Here is an 18,992-nt window from a genome sequence, read left to right on the forward strand (position 1 = left end):
TTAATTGGCGGATGATTGGCCAATTTTACCACTTTCATGTAGTATGAGAGCTTATGCTCTATGAAATAACCAAGACGCCGATTGACTATTCCTTGATGGCCTGTTTCCACTATACGCAGATTGAATGCAGAAAAACTGACTCCAATGAATGCCTATGGGAAAATCTGCATCAGAAAAATCATTTAGTGGAAACAGGTCCATAGGCATTCATTGGAGTCAGTTTTTCTGCATCCGTTCTGCATCCAATCTGTGTCTAGTGGAAACAGACAAAGAACTGTAATGCAACCGAGCTTCGCTGGCTTCTGTTTTCATACAAAACAGTCCAGTGAATAATCCGATTGAAAATATGATTGTTCACTAACAATTGTACATTTAAAGTGTACCAGAGCTCAGCGAACTAAAGATTTATACATACCTGCAACTTCCTCCAGCTCCATAAGCTCCGACTGCTCCCACGCCGCCGTCCTCAGCCTTCTCCAGCGTCGGTACCAGGTCCCCGCACTTCTGTCAGTCGGAGCCATTCTACGCAGGAGAAGTGCGCTCTTTGCTTATCTCTCCAGTAGCTGCTGGAGAGATACGTAGAGGGTGCACTTCTCTTACGCCAGACTTTATGCTGGGAATTCACAATGAGATTTTTTAGTCTATTTACTGTCCGATCTTATTTCCGATCGGATTTTCTTATCTGTTCTTATCAATTTCCATTCACTTCTCTGAGAGATCGATTAGAAAATAAGATCGGACATGTCGGAAATGATCTATCGAACCATCAATCTGCTGAAAAAACGTATGGTGTATTCCCAGCATAAGGGCACGAACACGCACACAATTTTGATTGGCCAATTTTACCACCTCCATCTAGTATGAGGGTCAACGGATATTGAATACTATGAACAATCAAAATTAGATGTGTGTACACACCCTTTATAGAAGTAGAAAGGGAACCCTCCCCATGTTGTGGATTTAATTTTTATGGCTGCCTACAAAACTACTTTGAGGTTATTAACTCAGTATAGATCATTTTGCTTCTCTAGAGTAATGAATTGCTCAACATCAAGCAAAAAACAAGTTTTGTTGTCGCTGTAAAATGTTTTTGTTTTTTTGTTTTTTTTCTTTACATCTATCAGCAGTAGTTGGTCTAATATTTTAAACCTGGCCAAACTAGACAAACTAGATTTACATTTTTTTTTCTTTGTTAACCTCATTTTCATTATTACGGTAGTTTTCTTTCCTTACCTTTTTTATATCTTTGTTTTGTTTTGTTTTGTTTCTTGTCCCCCTCCTTTTCTTCTCCCTTTTTAGACCTCTGGTGCTATTTCTGTTATCATAAACAAGGATGTAAGCCAATATCTCTTTACGCATTATACAGAGTATTCCGGCCCTGCGTTTATATTTAGACAAGGGCATGACTGAGTTTAAGAAAAAAAAAAAAAATTCAGACAACCTAAAGTTTACAATTTTTGTTTATAATTTTCTATAATATATTCTTTTCTTGATTTTAATGCCAGTAAACTGTGTCACAAAAATCTTTTCTCTGTTGTTGCATTACTGCTTATTTTAATACTCTACTTGGACATTAAGGAGACTAATTGCTGTAGGTTTGAAAGCAAAATGTCCCATTCTCGTATGTTTCCATCGCTGCTCAACAAATCGGGGTCTCCTTTAGGGCTCGTTTCCATATGCACGCTTTTAGCCGCGCTTATGGAAACCCGATCGCAGGGACATCAGAGAGTGCATAGACTGCACTGTCTGCCGTTTTCACTCATGCGTGGCGATTCAAGGCTGAATTTGGTGCAGCGCATGGTTGCACGCATTTTGGCGCAATTGTGCAGTGATCCCATTCATTATAATTTAACGGCAAGCGCCTCTGGGTAATGACCTCATGCAACACAGAGCCGCGCTGACGGACGGCTCCTGTGTTGAATATGGAAATGAGCCCTTAGTTGTATTTTTCAATTTGTGCCACATCCATTTTTTTTTTTTTCAAAACCGGTCTGGCTGCAGGAAGGCTAGTTGAGCAACCGGATATTTAGTAAGGAGTCATGCTGTTGTAATACATGTAGTATTTGGTTGGACATTGCCTTGGTGAAATAGATGTCATCTGGATGCCAACATATGTTCCTCCTAAACCTCTGTGGTTGTTGAGCATGCCTGGTTCCCTTTCAGACATGCATGTTGTGATACTTTTGTACACTAGACGATGGAATCCTCACATTTATTTGCAGTTTTTTATGTTGAGGAACACGTTTGTTAAATTGTACTATTGACCACAGTATTTTGAAATGCGTTGCTAGCATGAGCTTATAGCTTTCATAAATTATTGTGTTTTAAAGCATACCAGAAGTGAGAGGGATTTGGAGGCTTCCATACTTATTTCCTTTTAAACAATGCACATTGCCTTGCTATCCTGCCCTGAACAAGCATGCAGATCAGGTGTGCTGACTGGAGTAGTTGAAGCCAAACAGATCAGCAGGGATGCCAGACAACTGGTATTGTTTTAAAATGAAATGAATATGGCAGCATCCATATTCTTCTCACTTCTGGTGCCCTTTAAAGGGACTCTGAGCACCTCTCATGGGCATGCCTTTAAGCCAGACAACTTCCAACAAAGTCGTGCTGTGACCCCTCTGGAGGAGCCTCTTGCAATGGCCATGCGTGTCACTTCCTCTTCCTGCTTCATTCAGCGATGCACTTCTCTAACAGAGAAGACAAGGGTGACCCGGAAGTTATAACCTAGCCAAGATGGCAGCCGCAATGTTTACATTGAAAAAATTATTTGGTGTAGAACGGCGATTCAGGCATCAAATGAAAGAGGAGAGCACAAGCTACAGGAAGGTATGCATCTTTAAGTACTTTGCTGTACTGGTCGGAGTCTTAAAGACATGCCCATGATCTGAGTCCCTTTAATATTTGAGTGGGTTAAGAGCTCATCATAACTTTTGGTGTTGTATTTTATAACTTTTTTTTTTAAGTACTTTGCATACATGTGGTTTTTTTTGCTAGTGAGATATGTATTTTTATTTGCAGCATGAATCTGCTTCTGTGGAGATGTTTGACCATTTAATTCAGTCCAATGGATTGGAGAGCGTTATGAAGGAGTATGGCCTCTTGCCAGAAGACCTCACATTTATCAAGGAACAGATAGCCGGCCCTTTGTCTACTGAGGTAGAAGAACAGTTCAGCTCCAGTCAAAATAATTCCTCAGTGAGTGAATGGTGTTTTTGGCTTTCAGCCATCTGGGACGAGTGGGTGGGAATCGTGTGTAAAGGGGTTTCTGTACCTGTGGGAATTATTTTAGGTCAAGGATTAAGAATTCATCTGAATAGGAGTAATTTACGTGGGTATGGGGCGGTTCACACGTACTACAATGTACGTGTGTTGTGTGGATTTCCATTTTCGTGTTAGTTGCAACATCTAATGTATTTCAACATTTCATTCAAATTACGTTTTTGCGCAAATTTTTAAATATAGGGTTTTTTTTCCTGTGTTTTTAAATTTCTCTGCAGTGCTACGTTTTTTTCATATGTGAATCACATTTAATGTGAGTCAATGGAAAGCTGAAAAATTACATTTGGGTTGCGGAAATATGCGAATTTGAAGTTTTATATTTGGTGTGCATATAAAATTTGTATTGAGGAAATTGCTTACAAAGCGCACAGAAAAAGAAAACCGCAGAATGCAGAATTGTAAATGCAAAAAAATGCCAGAAATCACGAGTGAAATTCCTCCCTGGCGGTATTGACGGATATGCGCGTCAATACAAAACATGTGAACGGTGTTGACGTGCATACATGTGAATACAGTACTCTCCTGCACTGTATACTAGACCCTTGCTTGACACAATTTGGCAAGTTACAGGAAAAAAGTAATGAAAATTAATTGGATAGCTTTTTGTACAGAAATCCTGAGGAATTTGAATGCTAGAGGAATGGTAACAGTAATGTTCAGTTTCTTCTATAAAGCTAGATTATGTAAGAAAGTGTATTTGACACAGTCACCTGACTGTGCCTAACCAATCACTGCTTGGTATCCAGGGCTGTGGAGTCATAGTTGAGGAGTCTGAGCAATTTTTGGTTATCTGGAGTTGGAGGTTTCATAAACGGAGGCGTCGGATGTTTTTTGTAATCACACCATAGCACTGCAGGGGCTGTAGAGTCGAGGAGTCTGAACAATTCATGGTACCTGGAGTTGGAGTCGGTGGTTTCATAAATAAGAGGAGTTGGATGATTTTTGTACCAATTCCACAGCCTCGCTGGTATCACTTCTGGTCCGATGTTCCATCTGTGATTCTTCCCGTCTTCTTGCTCCAGATCTGTGTACTGAGTGCCCTCTTAGCTGAAACCTGCTGTGTTATGGCCTCAATCTGGATCTCACAATTCATTGCTTATATCTTAAGCTAAGTATGCACCAGAAGATGGATCAGGAAATCTACAACGTCACAGCTAACCATTGTTCCCTGACCCATCTTCTGGATACACGCACTATGGGAACCAACGACTGGTGGGAACTATCGCTCAAATGGTTGCGGTAATTTTCACACAGGTCTACGGGTATCTGAATGATCAGTCGTTCAGTGATCCGACATGACTGTGGTGATCGCCACACGTCGCTAAACTCAATTGTAAAATAAAATATATAATCCTGGTCGCAAAACTGTGAAAAATGATCGTTTTTCGTGAAATAAAATTGCTGCAAAAATGCACATTGTGGGCACGGACCTTTAAGAACTGATTGAGCCAACCATTAGTCAGTAATTTGCAGCTGCACATAGTTTATCAATGTGGGCGGAGGATTAGATAGGCCCCATAAGTACAGGATAGCACAGTATACAGGTTAATCCTTTATCTTTCACCATTTCTTATGGAGAAAGGGGGGGGGTGCCCCGGTTAGGCGAGGTAATGAATTCTCTCATGAAGGAGAAGGCACTGGATCCAAAAGAGGCTTCTCCCGTCCTCTTCACCCTCCAGGATCCATCACTGGCAGCCCCCGAACCGTGGCTATGTATAGATTTACCTCCCACGCTGTGCAGTAGTGGACCCGATCAGGCACGGCTATTTCCACCGGAGCCCATCGGAAAGCTGCTCCTGTGCCAGAGCGATGTAGGTAAATTTGTGGCCGCTACTGCACCATAGCCGACATGCTTGTGGGCTGACTTTTTTTGGGGGAGGGCTGCCACCTCTGAATCCCGGAAGGGGACTGTGGAATCCTCAGGATCTAAAGGCTTCCCCCTCCTGAGGCAAGTACGCCCCAGGGGCTGTTTTTTTCAGGGCTGTGGAGTCTGAGTCAGGGTAATTTTGGGTGCCTGGAGTCTGAGTCGGGAAAAAATGCTCCGACTCCTAATGACTTTAAACTGTAATTAAAATAGAAAATATGATAAAATGTTCTATTTCTCAGATAATAGTCATCATAAATCATTTATATACTAGTGACCTTAGCCCATTTAAAAACGGTTAGGTCTGTCTCTGCGCGCCTGCTGCGCACCCGCCGCACACCCGGCTGCCCGCTCAAGCCCGCCTGGTTCCGTCCCTCTCGTCCTGCCTGTACGCAGGGACAGTTGCCTATTATTAGAGGATACAGTAATAGCTGTGCTTAGGCCACAAAAATGAAATAAACCAATCAAAATTAGTTACTTGTGCTGCTTCAATAAGGCAGTCCCCGTATTTTTAAAGTCAGATATACACATGTGATTGTGACTGTACAGTATATATGATGTGGGCACAGAATCTTTTATACAGTATATATACTAAACATCTATGCTGTAAGAATAAATGTGTAGCTGTGTCACTAATAGAGATGGTCAATGATGGAAATAATTCTGCGTTGATGCTGATTTATGCAAATGTATGCACTCTCTTTGCTCATGAAATCAAAAATTTGATATGTTAAAATTTGGTTTGGCGACTACGAATTAAATGGTACCCAAGACGGATGAAAAGAAAAGTTTTATACATACCTGGGGCTTCCTCCAGCCCTCTTCAGGCCAATCAGTCCCTCGCTGTCCACCTCCACCACCCGGATCTTCTGCTATGAGTCCTGGTAATTCAGCCAGTCAGCGCTGCCCGGCCGCATGCCGCTCCCACAGCCAGGAACATTCTGCACCTGCGCAATAGTGCTGCACAGATGTAGTACGCTCCCGGCGGTGGAGTGTTTGCATGCGCACTACGCCCGACTGGCTCAAGTACCTGGACACATAGCAGAAGATCCAGGTGGCGAAGGAGGACAGCGAGGGACTGATTAGACTGAAGGGGGCTGGAGGAAGCCCCAAGTATGTATAAAACTTTAATTTAATCTGTCTCAGGCTTACTTTGTTACACAGTAGTACTCTACATATGCATTCCCCACGGAGCTGCAGGGAATCCACTGAGAATGTTGTGCACATTGAACACAGAGGTGTTGTCTATCACCCATAAACCTGGTTCAGTTTGTACATGAAGAATGTATAAGAGGAAGAATCGCCTCATTCTCCTGCAGAGCACCTGCACATCACTCTTACATGTACCCACAGTCACATTGCCTAGGGCCTGATAGATGTTCTTTGTTCCGGTCTGTACCTTTTACAAGTACTCTTACCAAGGACTAGTTTTAGTCTAAAGGGAATAAATATGGCAGACTCCATATCCCCTCTCACTTCAGTTGTCTTTTAAAATTCTTAAGCGTTGGCAGTTAAGAGATAAATTTCATGTTACATAGTTTGTCAACAAGATTGTAATATGCAAATTAGGAGTCTGAGTCGGTGGAATCCTAAACTGAGGAGTCTGAGTCGGTGGATTTTTGTACCTACTCCACAGCCCTGTTTTTTGTTTTTTTTTTTTGTGTTAGTTTTCCTTTGAGAACACCCGACTTCTGAACGACCCGAAAATGTAAAATTTGATTCTGTGGGAACAAGTCCAAAAATTAATTTCCAAAAGGACCTTGTCGTTTTTGAGAAACTTGATTTTAAATACAATTCTAAGAAAAAATGTTTATCTGGTAGTGACCCTTTTTTTGCAGTACACTGGGGGAACAGGGAGACAGAGGTGACACTTGGAGGGGGGATGTCAGGTGGTGATACTGAGGGGAAAGTGGTGACACAGAGGGGACTCTGGAGGCTTGGGTGTGTGTGTGTTGGGGGGGGGGATTGGGCATAGAGGAGGTAAACAGGACAATGATGATACAGTGGTTTGATGTATGGACAGTGAAGAACAAATCTACAGTTCCTGTCTCGTTTGTTAACCAGGTACTTGCAAAATGTAATGAGTTTCCTTCTTCCAGTGGCCTTACAAGGGTCGTCCAGAGGAGAAAAGCTTCCTTTATGAGATTGTGGCAAACAAAAGGAATGGAATTGATGTGGATAAATGGGACTACTTTGCCAGGTACTTCCTATGTTGTAATAACGCTGATATTTTATGCACTGCACCTGACTGACTTTTATGTTATGCATTATGTTATGCATTTTATTCTTTTTATATTAGTGTATTGAATTTGTTGTGCTGTGTGCTGCTCAAAGTCTTTTCCAGTCATGAAGTACGCAAGCAGGTTTTGTGGCTTACGTTCATTTTATTTTTTTTAATCTTGTATTTCAGCTCATTGGGGGTAAATTTCATGTTTATTTTACTTTGTTCAATTCAAAAGTTTGCACAGCGGGCTGTTAAAATTTAATCACAGCTGAAAGTCCATTTTTACTCCCAAGATACAGGAGTTTCACCTGTGGTAGCCATTTTCAGCAATCTTTCAAAGCTGTGACAAGAAAATTAAAGCAAAGCAAACCAACGAAAACAAACTTATGAGAATAATGAATTGTATGTGTAGTACGGCTAAGAAATAGAACATCAATGCAAAAGAGCAGGGGTGTGCTCATGAGTAATTACCAGTAGCTAGCTACTCGAATTTGTGATTTGAATGAGGCTTAATTTCCTCAGGTGTGTGGCTGGGAGAGAGGGGGTTAATTACCCAGCTGCCCGCCGCTTCTATGCGTATCACAGCCTCGCACGCGTCCAATGGGACGCGTTAAACAACTCAGTACCACGCACTTCCTCCTTCTGGCCAAAAGTAGGAAGTGCGCGGTATTGAGTCGTGGACGCTTGCGAGGCTGTAAATACGCATTAAGCGGCGGACAGCTGGGTAATTAACCCCCTCTCTCCCAGCCGCACAGCTGAGGCAATTAAGTAGTTAGCTACTCGTAATTACTCGTGAACACATCCCTGCAAAAGAGCTTTTCTGAGCTTATTAGACCCACTGGGTAAGAATACAGTCCTGTTTTCTGAAGCACTTAAACAAGAAACAGTGAGAGATAGCTTGCTTGAGATAAAGCTTTACTGCAGGAAAGTTCAAAGGGTCATTATTTCTGTGTTTTTTATAGCTTAAAGTGGTTTGTAAACTACAAATATGACCATATGATGCTATATATATATATACACACACACACACACAAACTCTTTTCTTTGCTGCTATCTGTACTACACATACAGTTCATTATATCAAGTTTTTTTGTTTTTTTTTCAACTTCAGGTCTGCTTAAAGGGAACCTGAAGCGAGTAAAATTATTTATTTAAAATAAACACATGATGTAGCTGCAAATGGATATTACATACTAATCTCACCATCAGTTCCTCTCAGAAGCTCACCATTTTCTTCTTACAGTGATCCCTTCCAGTTCTGACAATATTTTTTCAGAAATGAAATATACCAGTTGCTGTCAGTTATATATCATCAGCTGTCAGTTACAACTGAATGTGCAAAGTAATGTCCATGTTTCCCAATGGCCCAAGTGGGTGATATTACAGTTTAACAGTGTGCTGACCAGGAAGCAGTTATGGGGTAATGACCATTTTTAAAATGGAGGACGGAGAATTCCATTGATCACAGTGGACAAATGGGATGCAGAAGAGGAGAAGGAGATTGAGGAGTAGACTACACAGGAGGGAAGTATGACCTGTGTATAGTTATTTTTACTTTTTTTCAGTTCAGGTTCTCACTGTTCTCACAGTTCGCACTGGCAATTAAGTGGCAAATGGATCAGTGAAAACTGATCTGATTACCGGTAGATCTGATCCGTTTTCACTCTGTCACTCCGTTAAGCTGCTTCCATTCCGTTTCTCCACCACCACCACCACTTCACTAGGATGAAGAAACGTTCAGTTTTTCATTGCACCAGTGCAGTGTTACAGGATCTGTTTCCGTTCTGCTGTGCTCAGCGGTCCGGAAAAAAATGCTGCAGGAAGAAACTTGCGGTCCGTTCAGCGGATCGTGTGGAATGGATCCGTTCGCATGGATGGATGGAAACGGATCCATAGGTTAACATTGGATCCATTCGCATCCAATCCATTCCCTTCCGATTCGGGAATGGACCGTTTTTTTTACTGCTAATGTGGATAACAAAAGCAAAGATAGATATATCCTAAGTAGTCTGACTCCTCAAGCCCACAGTGTCAGCGCTGGAACCCTCTTCTACAAGAGCTTGTTGAGTATGTTATTGTGACCATGCTCTCATCTTTGTAAGAGTATGGTCTGCACATGCCCAGTAGGCGTACATGTAAAAAAGGCGCTGCAGTAATTTGGGCGCGGGGATAGCCGATAGTTTACCGATATTCTACTATTGGTCAATGAGTGTCATGCCAGGTGCAAACAAATTAGTCCACGGCTTTGTCTATTGACCGTCCTGTCTAAATGTGCATTGTCTAATGCCTGGTACACCCCATGCAATTTCCCATCAGACAGGTGGGTCGGTCGATAATTTCTGACAGATCGGATTTCCGATCATTTTTCTGATAGATTTTCTGATCACTTCTATGCAAATCGATCATAAAAATGATCGGAAATCAGATCGGACCTGTCGGAAATTATCTATTCGACCCATCTATCTGACAGGAAATTGCATGGTGTGTACCTGAGTCTGAAGTGGAATAGTTTTCCTCTTTTTATCGTGCAGCCATCTTCAGCATTAAATTCCAAGCTGATTTGCTGCAATTTCATGGCAGAACAAGTTATTTGTGCTCCTGAAATAGCCCAGCAAAGTTCCACGACTTTCCAGGTCGCAGATTTTGCTGCCATGAAGAGGCAGAGCTGTGCGCAGTAGCTCTGCCTCTTTTCCAGTCAATCTCCACCTCTCCCTGCACCTCTCAGTGAAAGAATACTGGGAGAGGCGGAGATTGGCTGGAAAAGAGGCCGAGCTACTGCGCACAGTTTTGCCTCTTCCAGGAAGCAAAATGCTGCAATCCTGCACAGTATTTAGGCCATTTCTGGGGGAAATAATGCTCATTCTGCCGTGAGGATGCGGCAAAACAGCGTGAATTTTAATGCTGAAGATGGCTGCACATCAAAAAAAGGTAAAAAATTCAGCTTCTGACTCTCTAAGGGGGTGTGCTATAGTTCTGTGTGCTCTCTGTATTGTCCTGTGTGCTCGTGTAATTTGTTTATAAAAAAACAAAGAACTCTTGTGGCGCTGTGTATAGTTGGTAATACAAACCAGTAATAGCGATGGATGGTGTAACATTGAACCCTTACTTGTCAGTGTGCTTTTAGTAAGTGACTTTTGTTGACTTTTGTACAGGGACTGCCATCACCTGGGTATTCAGAACAACTTTGATCATTACCGATATCTGAAGTTTGTCAGAGTGTGTGAAGTTGGTAAGAAGAAGCACATCTGTACCAGGGATAAGGTATGCCCTCCTGTTTTTGTAAATGGCTTACATGACGTTGGTATATTAAGGATGTATTTAAAGAATGGGTGTTCTACGTGCTGCAAACCAGCCATAATATTTAAAGTAATAATGAAGGCAGCTCAAAAACGTTAGATACCAATGGAGAGGAAAGTCTCTGGATCCCATAGAGCAGGGATGGGCAAATGTATCAGGCTCCGGGCTTCATTCCTCTACAATGCAACCCTCTGCTCTCTTCCCCCACCCACCCCCGTGCAGAGTTGCAAGCTTGCAACTATGATAGGTTTCCCTCAGGAACCAACTCGCCCAATCGCTTGTTCCAGTAGCGATCTCCATGGCTACAGCGGCATCATGTGACATGGTGGTAAATACTGATTGCAGGTCACATGACACCATTGTTGCCATGGAGATTGCTGCTGGAATGAGCGATTGGGTGAGTTCCATGCATTTTTGCATGCTGCACACAATTTTGAAAGGACGGTGGGAGGAAGAGGATGAGAGGACAGGAATCCGGCTCTGTATTGACGAGTCGTCTTCATAACTCCCGCGAGCCGTAGTTTGCCTAGCCCTGCTATAGAGCCTTCCCTGTCCTCTCTCTCCATGTGCTCAATCCAGTGCTGTCACTCCCATTGCAGTTATTCAACCAACTTGTCGAATGGGCCTCCGGGAATCCTCAGAAGGCATCAGAAGCACTTGTGTCTCTGAGTGCTCACAAGGATGGGTGGCTCCACACTGCTGCATTACTCTGCTGTTGCATTCCTCTTTAAAATCACTGCCACATTTGCCTTATATTGTGCCTGAACTCAGGGACTCATACATACAGGTTATACCCACGTTCCTATCACTTTAAGAGCATTCCACACATACCTTTCTCTGCACAGTGTTTCAGAAGAAATCTTGTCACTGACCCTCGAGGCTAGCGATGCATGTGCTACTATGGAGCCTGTAGGAGGGACGGTCACAACAGTATGGCTTCCAGCAGGCGGGGCTAGTGGGAGAATAGTGCGCTTGGAGGTAGCTGGCACTTTGCTAAAGATGTGGCATACCGTCAGATCCTGTGGGAGAGCGGCTCCCAGCATGTGCACATAGCTGCAGACAAGACGTCAGGACACTGCAGCGCGGTATTTATATAGCGGCAGCATCTTCTGTAGCGCCTTACATAGTACAAAACAAATATTGGGATATATATATATATATATATATATATATATATATATATATATATATATATATATATATATATATATATATATATATATATATATATATATATATATATATATATATATATATATATATAATATAATTTATATTATTACATTACATGAGAAGTTCAAGACACTGTACAGTCATGACATCCAGTAATACAACATACAAGTACAATTACATACTTAAAGGGAACCTTAAAAAGTAACTGTTAGGCATAAAATAAAAAATCAATTCTTTATTTTTATCTGGTAAACAAGTAATGAGGATGCTAACCAGGCAATCCAAAAGTTAAAATCACTATTCCATTTCTTGTTGATAAATGATCATCCCCCAGTTTACCTGACTCTTATTTGGTACACAAAAAAAGGAAGTTGCAGGGCATGCTGGGTTGCCCTTTTTTGCTTTTGTACTTCCCCCTCAGACTTAACTAATGCAGCCTGATTGGCTGAAGCCTCTTTCCCTCCAGGTTTTCCCTCCCACACCTCTGTTACTTTCTGATTGGTCAATATTTCTCATGCTGAGACAATACACTTTCAATAGTGAAGGGCGTGCAAATCAGGCAGAGGAGAGTAAGGGAGGAAATGACCTCAGAATTGGCTTCAAAATAGCCACACTTAAAATGGGAAATGCTAAGAAGGATTTTCTCTTTTTTTACTGTAGAAAAATCACTAAAATCAAAACGTGGACAGTGCAATTCATATGTTATGTAAGTAGAGCAAGTATTTATCTACTTATATATGTTTTTTTTCTGAGATGGTATGGCTGACAGCTCCTCTATAACTGAGAGTGAAAGGTTTCCTTTTAACCACTTAATGACCGCCTAACGCCGATAGGCGTCGGCGGGTCGTTAGTAGTATAGCATGGAAACGGCCGCTCGACCGAGCGGCCTTTCCATGCTAGTTCACGGAAACTGTCTCCGGGAACAGTGTGCGAGCCGCCGATCGTGGCTCGCACGCATAATGTAAACATGCGGGGAAGAAATCCCCGCTGTTTACATCACACGGCGCTGCTGCGCAGCAGCGCCGTGACGTAGATCGGCGATCCCCGGCCTCTGATAGGCAGAAGCCTATCCTATCAGGCACAGGACGGACTTCCGTCCTGCGCATTACTGCTGAAGAGGGAGAGGGAGGTAAGCAGAGGAAGGGCGGAAATGGCTGCGGAGGGGGGCTTTGAGGAGCCCCCTCCCGCTACTCCATAATAGCCGGCAGCGATCAGACCCCCCCAGCAGGACATCCCCCTAGTGGGGAAAAAGGGGGGGGGGGAGTCTGATCGCCCGCCCACAATCCTGATCGGTGCTGCGGGCTGTAGAGCCTACACAGCACCGATCATTAGAAAAAACCCCTGGTCCTTAAGTGGTACAATACCTGTTACTTGGCAGTCCTGCTGATCTCTTTGACTTCAGTAGCGGCTGAATCACACACCTGAAACAAGCATGCAGCTAATCCAGTCTGACTTCAGTCAGAGCTCCTGATCTGCATGCTTGTTCAGGGGCTGTGGCTAAAAGTATTATAGACACAGGATCAGCAGGAGAGTCGGGCAACTGGTATTATTTTAAAAGGAAAAATCCATATCCTTCTCAGTTTAGGTTCCCTTTAATGTGTGAATTGAGATATCACTAAAATTGGTACACGTTCATATGGTAAATTACAGCAAAATAAGACACTATAGGAGGAGGTCCCTGCCCTTGTTAGATTACAATATAGAGGGCAGTGACGTGGAAACATTAGGAAAGGAAACTGGAGTTTTTGGAAAAGGAAGTGAACTTCTAATGCTACCTATAGCAAATTATAGGCTTGTGTGAATAAGTGTGTTTTCAGACTACGATTGAAGGTTTTCATGCACGGTGCATGGCAGACAGGTTGTGGGACAGAGCTCCAAAGGAGAGGGACAGCCCGTGAGAAGTCCTGGATGTGAGAGGAGGTGACAAAGCTGGAGGACAGTAGGGTCCCTTGGGAGGAATGGAGGTTTCATGCAGCAAAGGCAAAGCAAAATAATGCACACTAGTGAAACTATTTATTTGTACGGTGTGGTAGAGATTAGCTCAAGCCGACAAACGTTTGGGATTGGGTGCAGTCAGAAATATTTTGATGTCTTTATTTGCCTTTCAGTACTGTGCTTTACATGTCTTGTAAGGTGGAGCAGGTAGATGAGATGTTTTGGTTGTATTTCTGACAGCTGCATTCTGTATAGCTGCTTTTTACACCCACTCTTATTCTCTTTTCAGGAAGTGGGAAATCTGTATGACATGTTTCACACGCGGAACTGTCTTCACCGGAGGGCGTACCAGCATAAAGTTGGCAACATTATTGAGACAATGTAAATCTTATCACTTTTTTTATTCGAAATGTTGCCATGAATATTCACTCTTTTTCTGCTTAATATAAGGTATTCTTAGATGTTTGAATGTAAACTTGTTGAGTTGTATCCAGGAAACCATAACTACAAAAAAAATATTGAAAGCTTGAAGGCATACCTTAAAGGGAACCAGAGATGAACGATTCACACAAAATAAACATATCAGTTGATAGCTTGTAAAGAATAAATGCTCTACCTGATAATTTCGCCACTCTGGTGTGCCTTTTTGAGTGTTTTTTTTATCCATTACAGGGGCAAATCCAGGATTTCCAGGGGGGGGGGGGGGGGGGTCCTGAAAGTGGCGTGTGGGTGTGGCCAAAATATGGTGTGGGTGGAGCCAAATACTAGCAGTTTCTAGGCTAAATTGCACCCAGGGTGAGGGCGTAAAATGCGCCCCCAACGTGGAGACAGGTATAGGTGCCCGCAGTATAGGTAGCAGTATAGGTAGCCAGCTATAGGTCCCCCCCCAGTATAGGTAGCCCATATAGTTGCCCCCAGTATAGGTTAGATAGGTATATGCCCCCCAGTATAGGTTAGATAGGTATATGCCCCCCAGTATAGGTTAGATAGGTATATGCCCCCAGTATAGGTTAGATAGGTATATGCCCCCCAGTATAGGTTAGATAGGTATATGCCCCCCAGTATAGGTTAGATAGGTATATGCCCCCCAGTATAGGTTAGATAGGTATATGCCCCCCAGTATAGGTTAGATAGGTATATGCCCCCCAGTATAGGTTAGATGGGTATATGCCCCCCAGTATAGGTTAGATGGGTATATGCCCCCCAGTATAGGTTAGATAGGTATATGCCCCCCAGTATAGGTTAGATAGGTATATGCCCCCAGTATAGGTTAGATAGGTATATGCCCCCCAGGATAGATTAGGTATATGCCCCCCAGTATAGGTTAGATAGGTATATGCCCCCCAGTATAGGTTAGATAGGTATATGCCCCCCAGGATAGATTAGATAGGTATATGTCCCCCAGTATAAGTTAGATAGGTGAAGGAAGGTGCCCCTGTGTGGGGAGAAGATTGCCCGGGGGAGAAAAGACAGAATAAAATGATGGAGGCGCCAGCCGCGCCAATAAGGGATGCGGGAGCCGGCTTTATTCCTCGCTCCCTCCCTCCGAATGCCCCCACCTGCGGTGAATGTGTGCCCGGCTCCCCCATGAGTGTGTGCGCAGCGGAGCGGTAGGTCCTCTTACCGCAGATCAGGCGCACCAGCAAGTCTCTGGTCTCTCTGCTTCCTGTGACGTCATGGTAAACAGGAAGCATGAGACTCCAGTTGCTGGTGCGCCTGATCTGCGGTAAGAGGACCTACCGCTCCGCTGCGCACACACTCATGGGGGAGCCGGGCACACATTCACCGCAGGTGGGGGCATTCGGAGGGAGGGAGCGAGGAATAAAGCCGGCTCCCGCATCCCTTATTGGCGCGGCTGGCGCCTCCATCATTTTATTCTGTCTTCTCTCCCCAGCCGGCCAGGCCATGCGGCAGCCCCACTTCCGGTCTCGAGGCAGGGGGGTGTTCTAGACACCCAGAACAACCCCTTCCGTGCGCCACTGCATTATTGCTCCAGGAAATATCCAATATGGCCGCCGGCTCCTACCTGTTCTGCTTCCGGGTTATGAGTTGTTCTGGATGTGCTGTCTAGCCTCTGAGACTATAGACAAGCAGGGCTGCTGCAGCCTTTCATCTGTCTGCTTTCAACTTTTATTCTGGTATGCTGTGTGGCTGCCTGTCAGAAGTGTCTCTCATAAAAATAAAACTGCATACAGTAGATAATGACAGGCTGCACACTGCACACAGATACACTGTTTCAGAGCTTCTTTCTCTGCAGCAACAGCCCCTCCCATGTCAACAGCTCTGAGTAGGAAATCTGAGCCAGGAGGTGGCAGGCTTGGGCTTGAAAAGACTCCACAGAGGAGTGACTCAGCTATAATGATTCCAGATCAAACCTTGACTGAATAGTCGGTGGATTCTTATCACAGTTGATAACAGATAGATTAGACTGAGAAGAATAAAACTAAAAGCAGGGTAGGTGTTTACTGTCATGCTCCCACTGATAAATGTAATAAAATGCATGAGGGTGCTTCCTCTCTGGTTCTCTTTAAAGAGACTCTGAAGCCAAAATAATTAGCTTTTTTTTATTGCTCACTTATGTTAAAGGTACACTTAAGACAAAAAGAGTTTTACTCACCTGGGGCTTCTACCAGCCCCCTGCAGCTGTCCTGTGCCCTCGCAGTCTCGCTCGGACCCTCCTGTCCCTGCCGGCAGCTACTTCCGTGTTCTGCGACAGGCCTGGGAATGTGAGTGATTCTTCATGTTCCTGGCTGCAATAGCAGTATAGAGGGCATTATTGCAGCCAGGAACGCGAAGAATCGCTCACCGTCCCAGGCCTGTCGTGGAAAACGGAAGTAGCTGCCGGCAGGGACAGGAGAATTCAAGCGAGACTGTGTTGGCACAGGACAGCTGCAGGGGGCTGGTAGAAGCCCCAGGTGAGTAAAACATTTTTTATTTAACCTTAAATGATCCTTTAAGCAGTAAAATCAAAGCTGATTGGCTGCAACAGCGCGGCAGAACGATCTTTTTATCCACCTGAAATCCCCGGGGGAGGGGCCATATTCCATGACTTTCCAGGAGGTGGCGGATTTAGGGGGGGGGGGGTTTAAGCCTGTGGTCCTCAAGCGGTTAAAGGGATACTTAAGCTAGGGAGAAAAGAGTTTTAGGGCTTGTTCACACTAGGGGCGTTTTCAGCCTTTTTTCAAGCGCAGGCTATTTTTTTTTATAAATTGCTCACAAATGCTTGTGCAATGAATCTCGATGAGAAGGTTCATATCAGTGCGGTTTGTACGCTGTGCGTTCAGCAAAGCAGTGCCTGTACCATTTTGCGGGCGTTTTTTCTATAATGGAAGGTATAGAAAGAGCGCTAAACGATCACAAAACCGCTTTATGTGTCGATTGCATTCGCGGTTTTTAGAATAAATACATTGTATTTATTCTTTTCCGGGTCACAGAGTTCAATTCCTGACTTGCGTCAGGGAGTGAATCTCAAAACCGCTCTGGCAGAGAGCTTAGAAAAGTGCTTTTTCAAAAGAGTACAGTGGAGCGCACGGAGGGGAAAAAAACTGTGCACAAAAACGCAAAACGCTTGCGCTTTCATTTTTAGATGTGAATGAGGCCTTACCTAGGGATTCTACCAGCCCCCTGCAGCCATCCCGTGCCCTCGCGGTCACTCACGGATCTTCCTGTCCCGCCAGCTTGTTTAGGTTTTGCCGACAGGCTTAATGCACCTGTGCAGGCCTGGCCACGCGTCTCCTTCTTCACGCTCCTGTCCACAATAGCGTCCTGCTACGCGTGTTGGGCCTGTCGTTGAAACAAAACTAGCTGACGGCTGTGGGCTGGGGGATCCGTGAGTGACTGCAAGGGCACGGGACGGCTGCAGGGGGCTGGTAGAAGCCCCAGGTAGGGCACGGGACGGCTGCAGGGGGCTGGTAGAAGCCCCAGGTAGGGCACGGGACGGCTGCAGGGGGCTGGTAGAAGCCCCAGGTAGGGCACGGGACGGTTGCAGGGGCTGGTAGAAGCCCCAGGTAGGGCACGGGACGGCTGCAGGGGGCTGGTGGAAGCCCCAGGTAGGGCACGGGACGACTGCAGGGGGCTGGAAGAAGCCCCAGGTAGGGTACGGGATGGCTGCAGGGGGGGGCTGGTAGAAGCCCCAGGTAGGGCACGGGACGGCTGCAGGGGGCTGGTAGAAGCCCCAGGTCGGGCACGGGACGGCTGCAGGGGGCTGGTAGAAGCCCCAGGTCGGGCACGGGACGGCTGCAGGGGGCTGGTAGAAGCCCCAGGTCGGGCACGGGACAGCTGCAGGGGGCTGGTAGAAGCCCCAGGTAGGGCACGGGACGGCTGCAGGGGGCTGGTAGAAGCCCCAGGTAGGGCACGGGACGGTTGCAGGGGGCTGGTAGAAGCCCCAGGTAGGGCACGGGACGGCTGCAGGGGGCTGGTGGAAGCCCCAGGTAGGGCACGGGACGACTGCAGGGGGCTGGAAGAAGCCCCAGGTAGGGTACGGTATGGCTGCAGGGGGGGGGCTGGTAGAAGCCCCAGGTCGGGCACGGGACGGCTGCAGGGGGCTGGTAGAAGCCCCAGGTCGGGCACGGGACGGCTGCAGGGGGCTGGTAGAAGCCCCAGGTCGGGCACGGGACAGCTGCAGGGGGCTGGTAGAAGCCCCAGGTCGGGCACGGGACGGCTGCAGGGGTCTGGTAGAAGCCCCAACTTGGGCACGAGACGGCTGCAGGGGTCTGGTAGAAGCCCCAGGTAGGGCACGGGACAGCTGCAGGGGGCTGGAAGAAGCCCCAGGTAGGGCACGGGACGGCTGCAGAGAGCTGGTAGAAGCCCCAGGTAGGGCACGGGACGGCTGCAGGGGGCTGGTAGAAGCCCCAGGTAGGGCACGGGACGGCTGCAGGGGGCTGGTAGAAGCCCCAGGTAGGGCACGGGACGGCTGCAGGGGGCTGGTAGAAGCCCCAGGTCGGGCACGGGACGGCTGCAGGGGCTGGTAGAAGCCCCAGGTCGGGCACGGGACGGCTGCAGGGGGCTGGTAGGAGCCCCAGGTAGGGCACGGGACGGCTGCAGGGTGCTGGTAGGAGCCCCAGGTTGGGCAAGGGACGTCTGCAGGGGGCTGGTAGAAGCCCCAGGTAGGGCATGGGACTGCTGCAGGGGGCTGGTAGAAGCCCCAGGTTGGGCAAGGGACGTCTGCAGGGGGCTGGTAGGAGCCCCAGGTGGGGCACGGGATGGCTGCAGGGG

The 18,992-nt window shown here is 45.9% G+C and overlaps 1 protein-coding gene across 1 annotated transcript in view; it reads left to right on the forward strand.

Moving 5' to 3' along the window:
• Positions 1–18,992, forward strand: part of LOC137542046 (deoxynucleoside triphosphate triphosphohydrolase SAMHD1-like) — a 90,183-nt gene that overhangs the window by 39,262 nt on the left and 31,929 nt on the right. The window contains exons 7-10 of the mRNA XM_068263653.1: positions 3,025–3,201; positions 7,249–7,349; positions 10,526–10,634; positions 14,068–14,159. Of these exons, the coding sequence (XP_068119754.1) occupies positions 3,025–3,201; positions 7,249–7,349; positions 10,526–10,634; positions 14,068–14,159 (479 nt within the window). The remainder of the gene's footprint in view (positions 1–3,024; positions 3,202–7,248; positions 7,350–10,525; positions 10,635–14,067; positions 14,160–18,992) is intronic.

The sequence above is a fragment of the Hyperolius riggenbachi genome, chromosome 12 (assembly GCF_040937935.1).
Source record: "Hyperolius riggenbachi isolate aHypRig1 chromosome 12, aHypRig1.pri, whole genome shotgun sequence".
NCBI lineage: Eukaryota > Metazoa > Chordata > Amphibia > Anura > Hyperoliidae > Hyperolius > Hyperolius riggenbachi.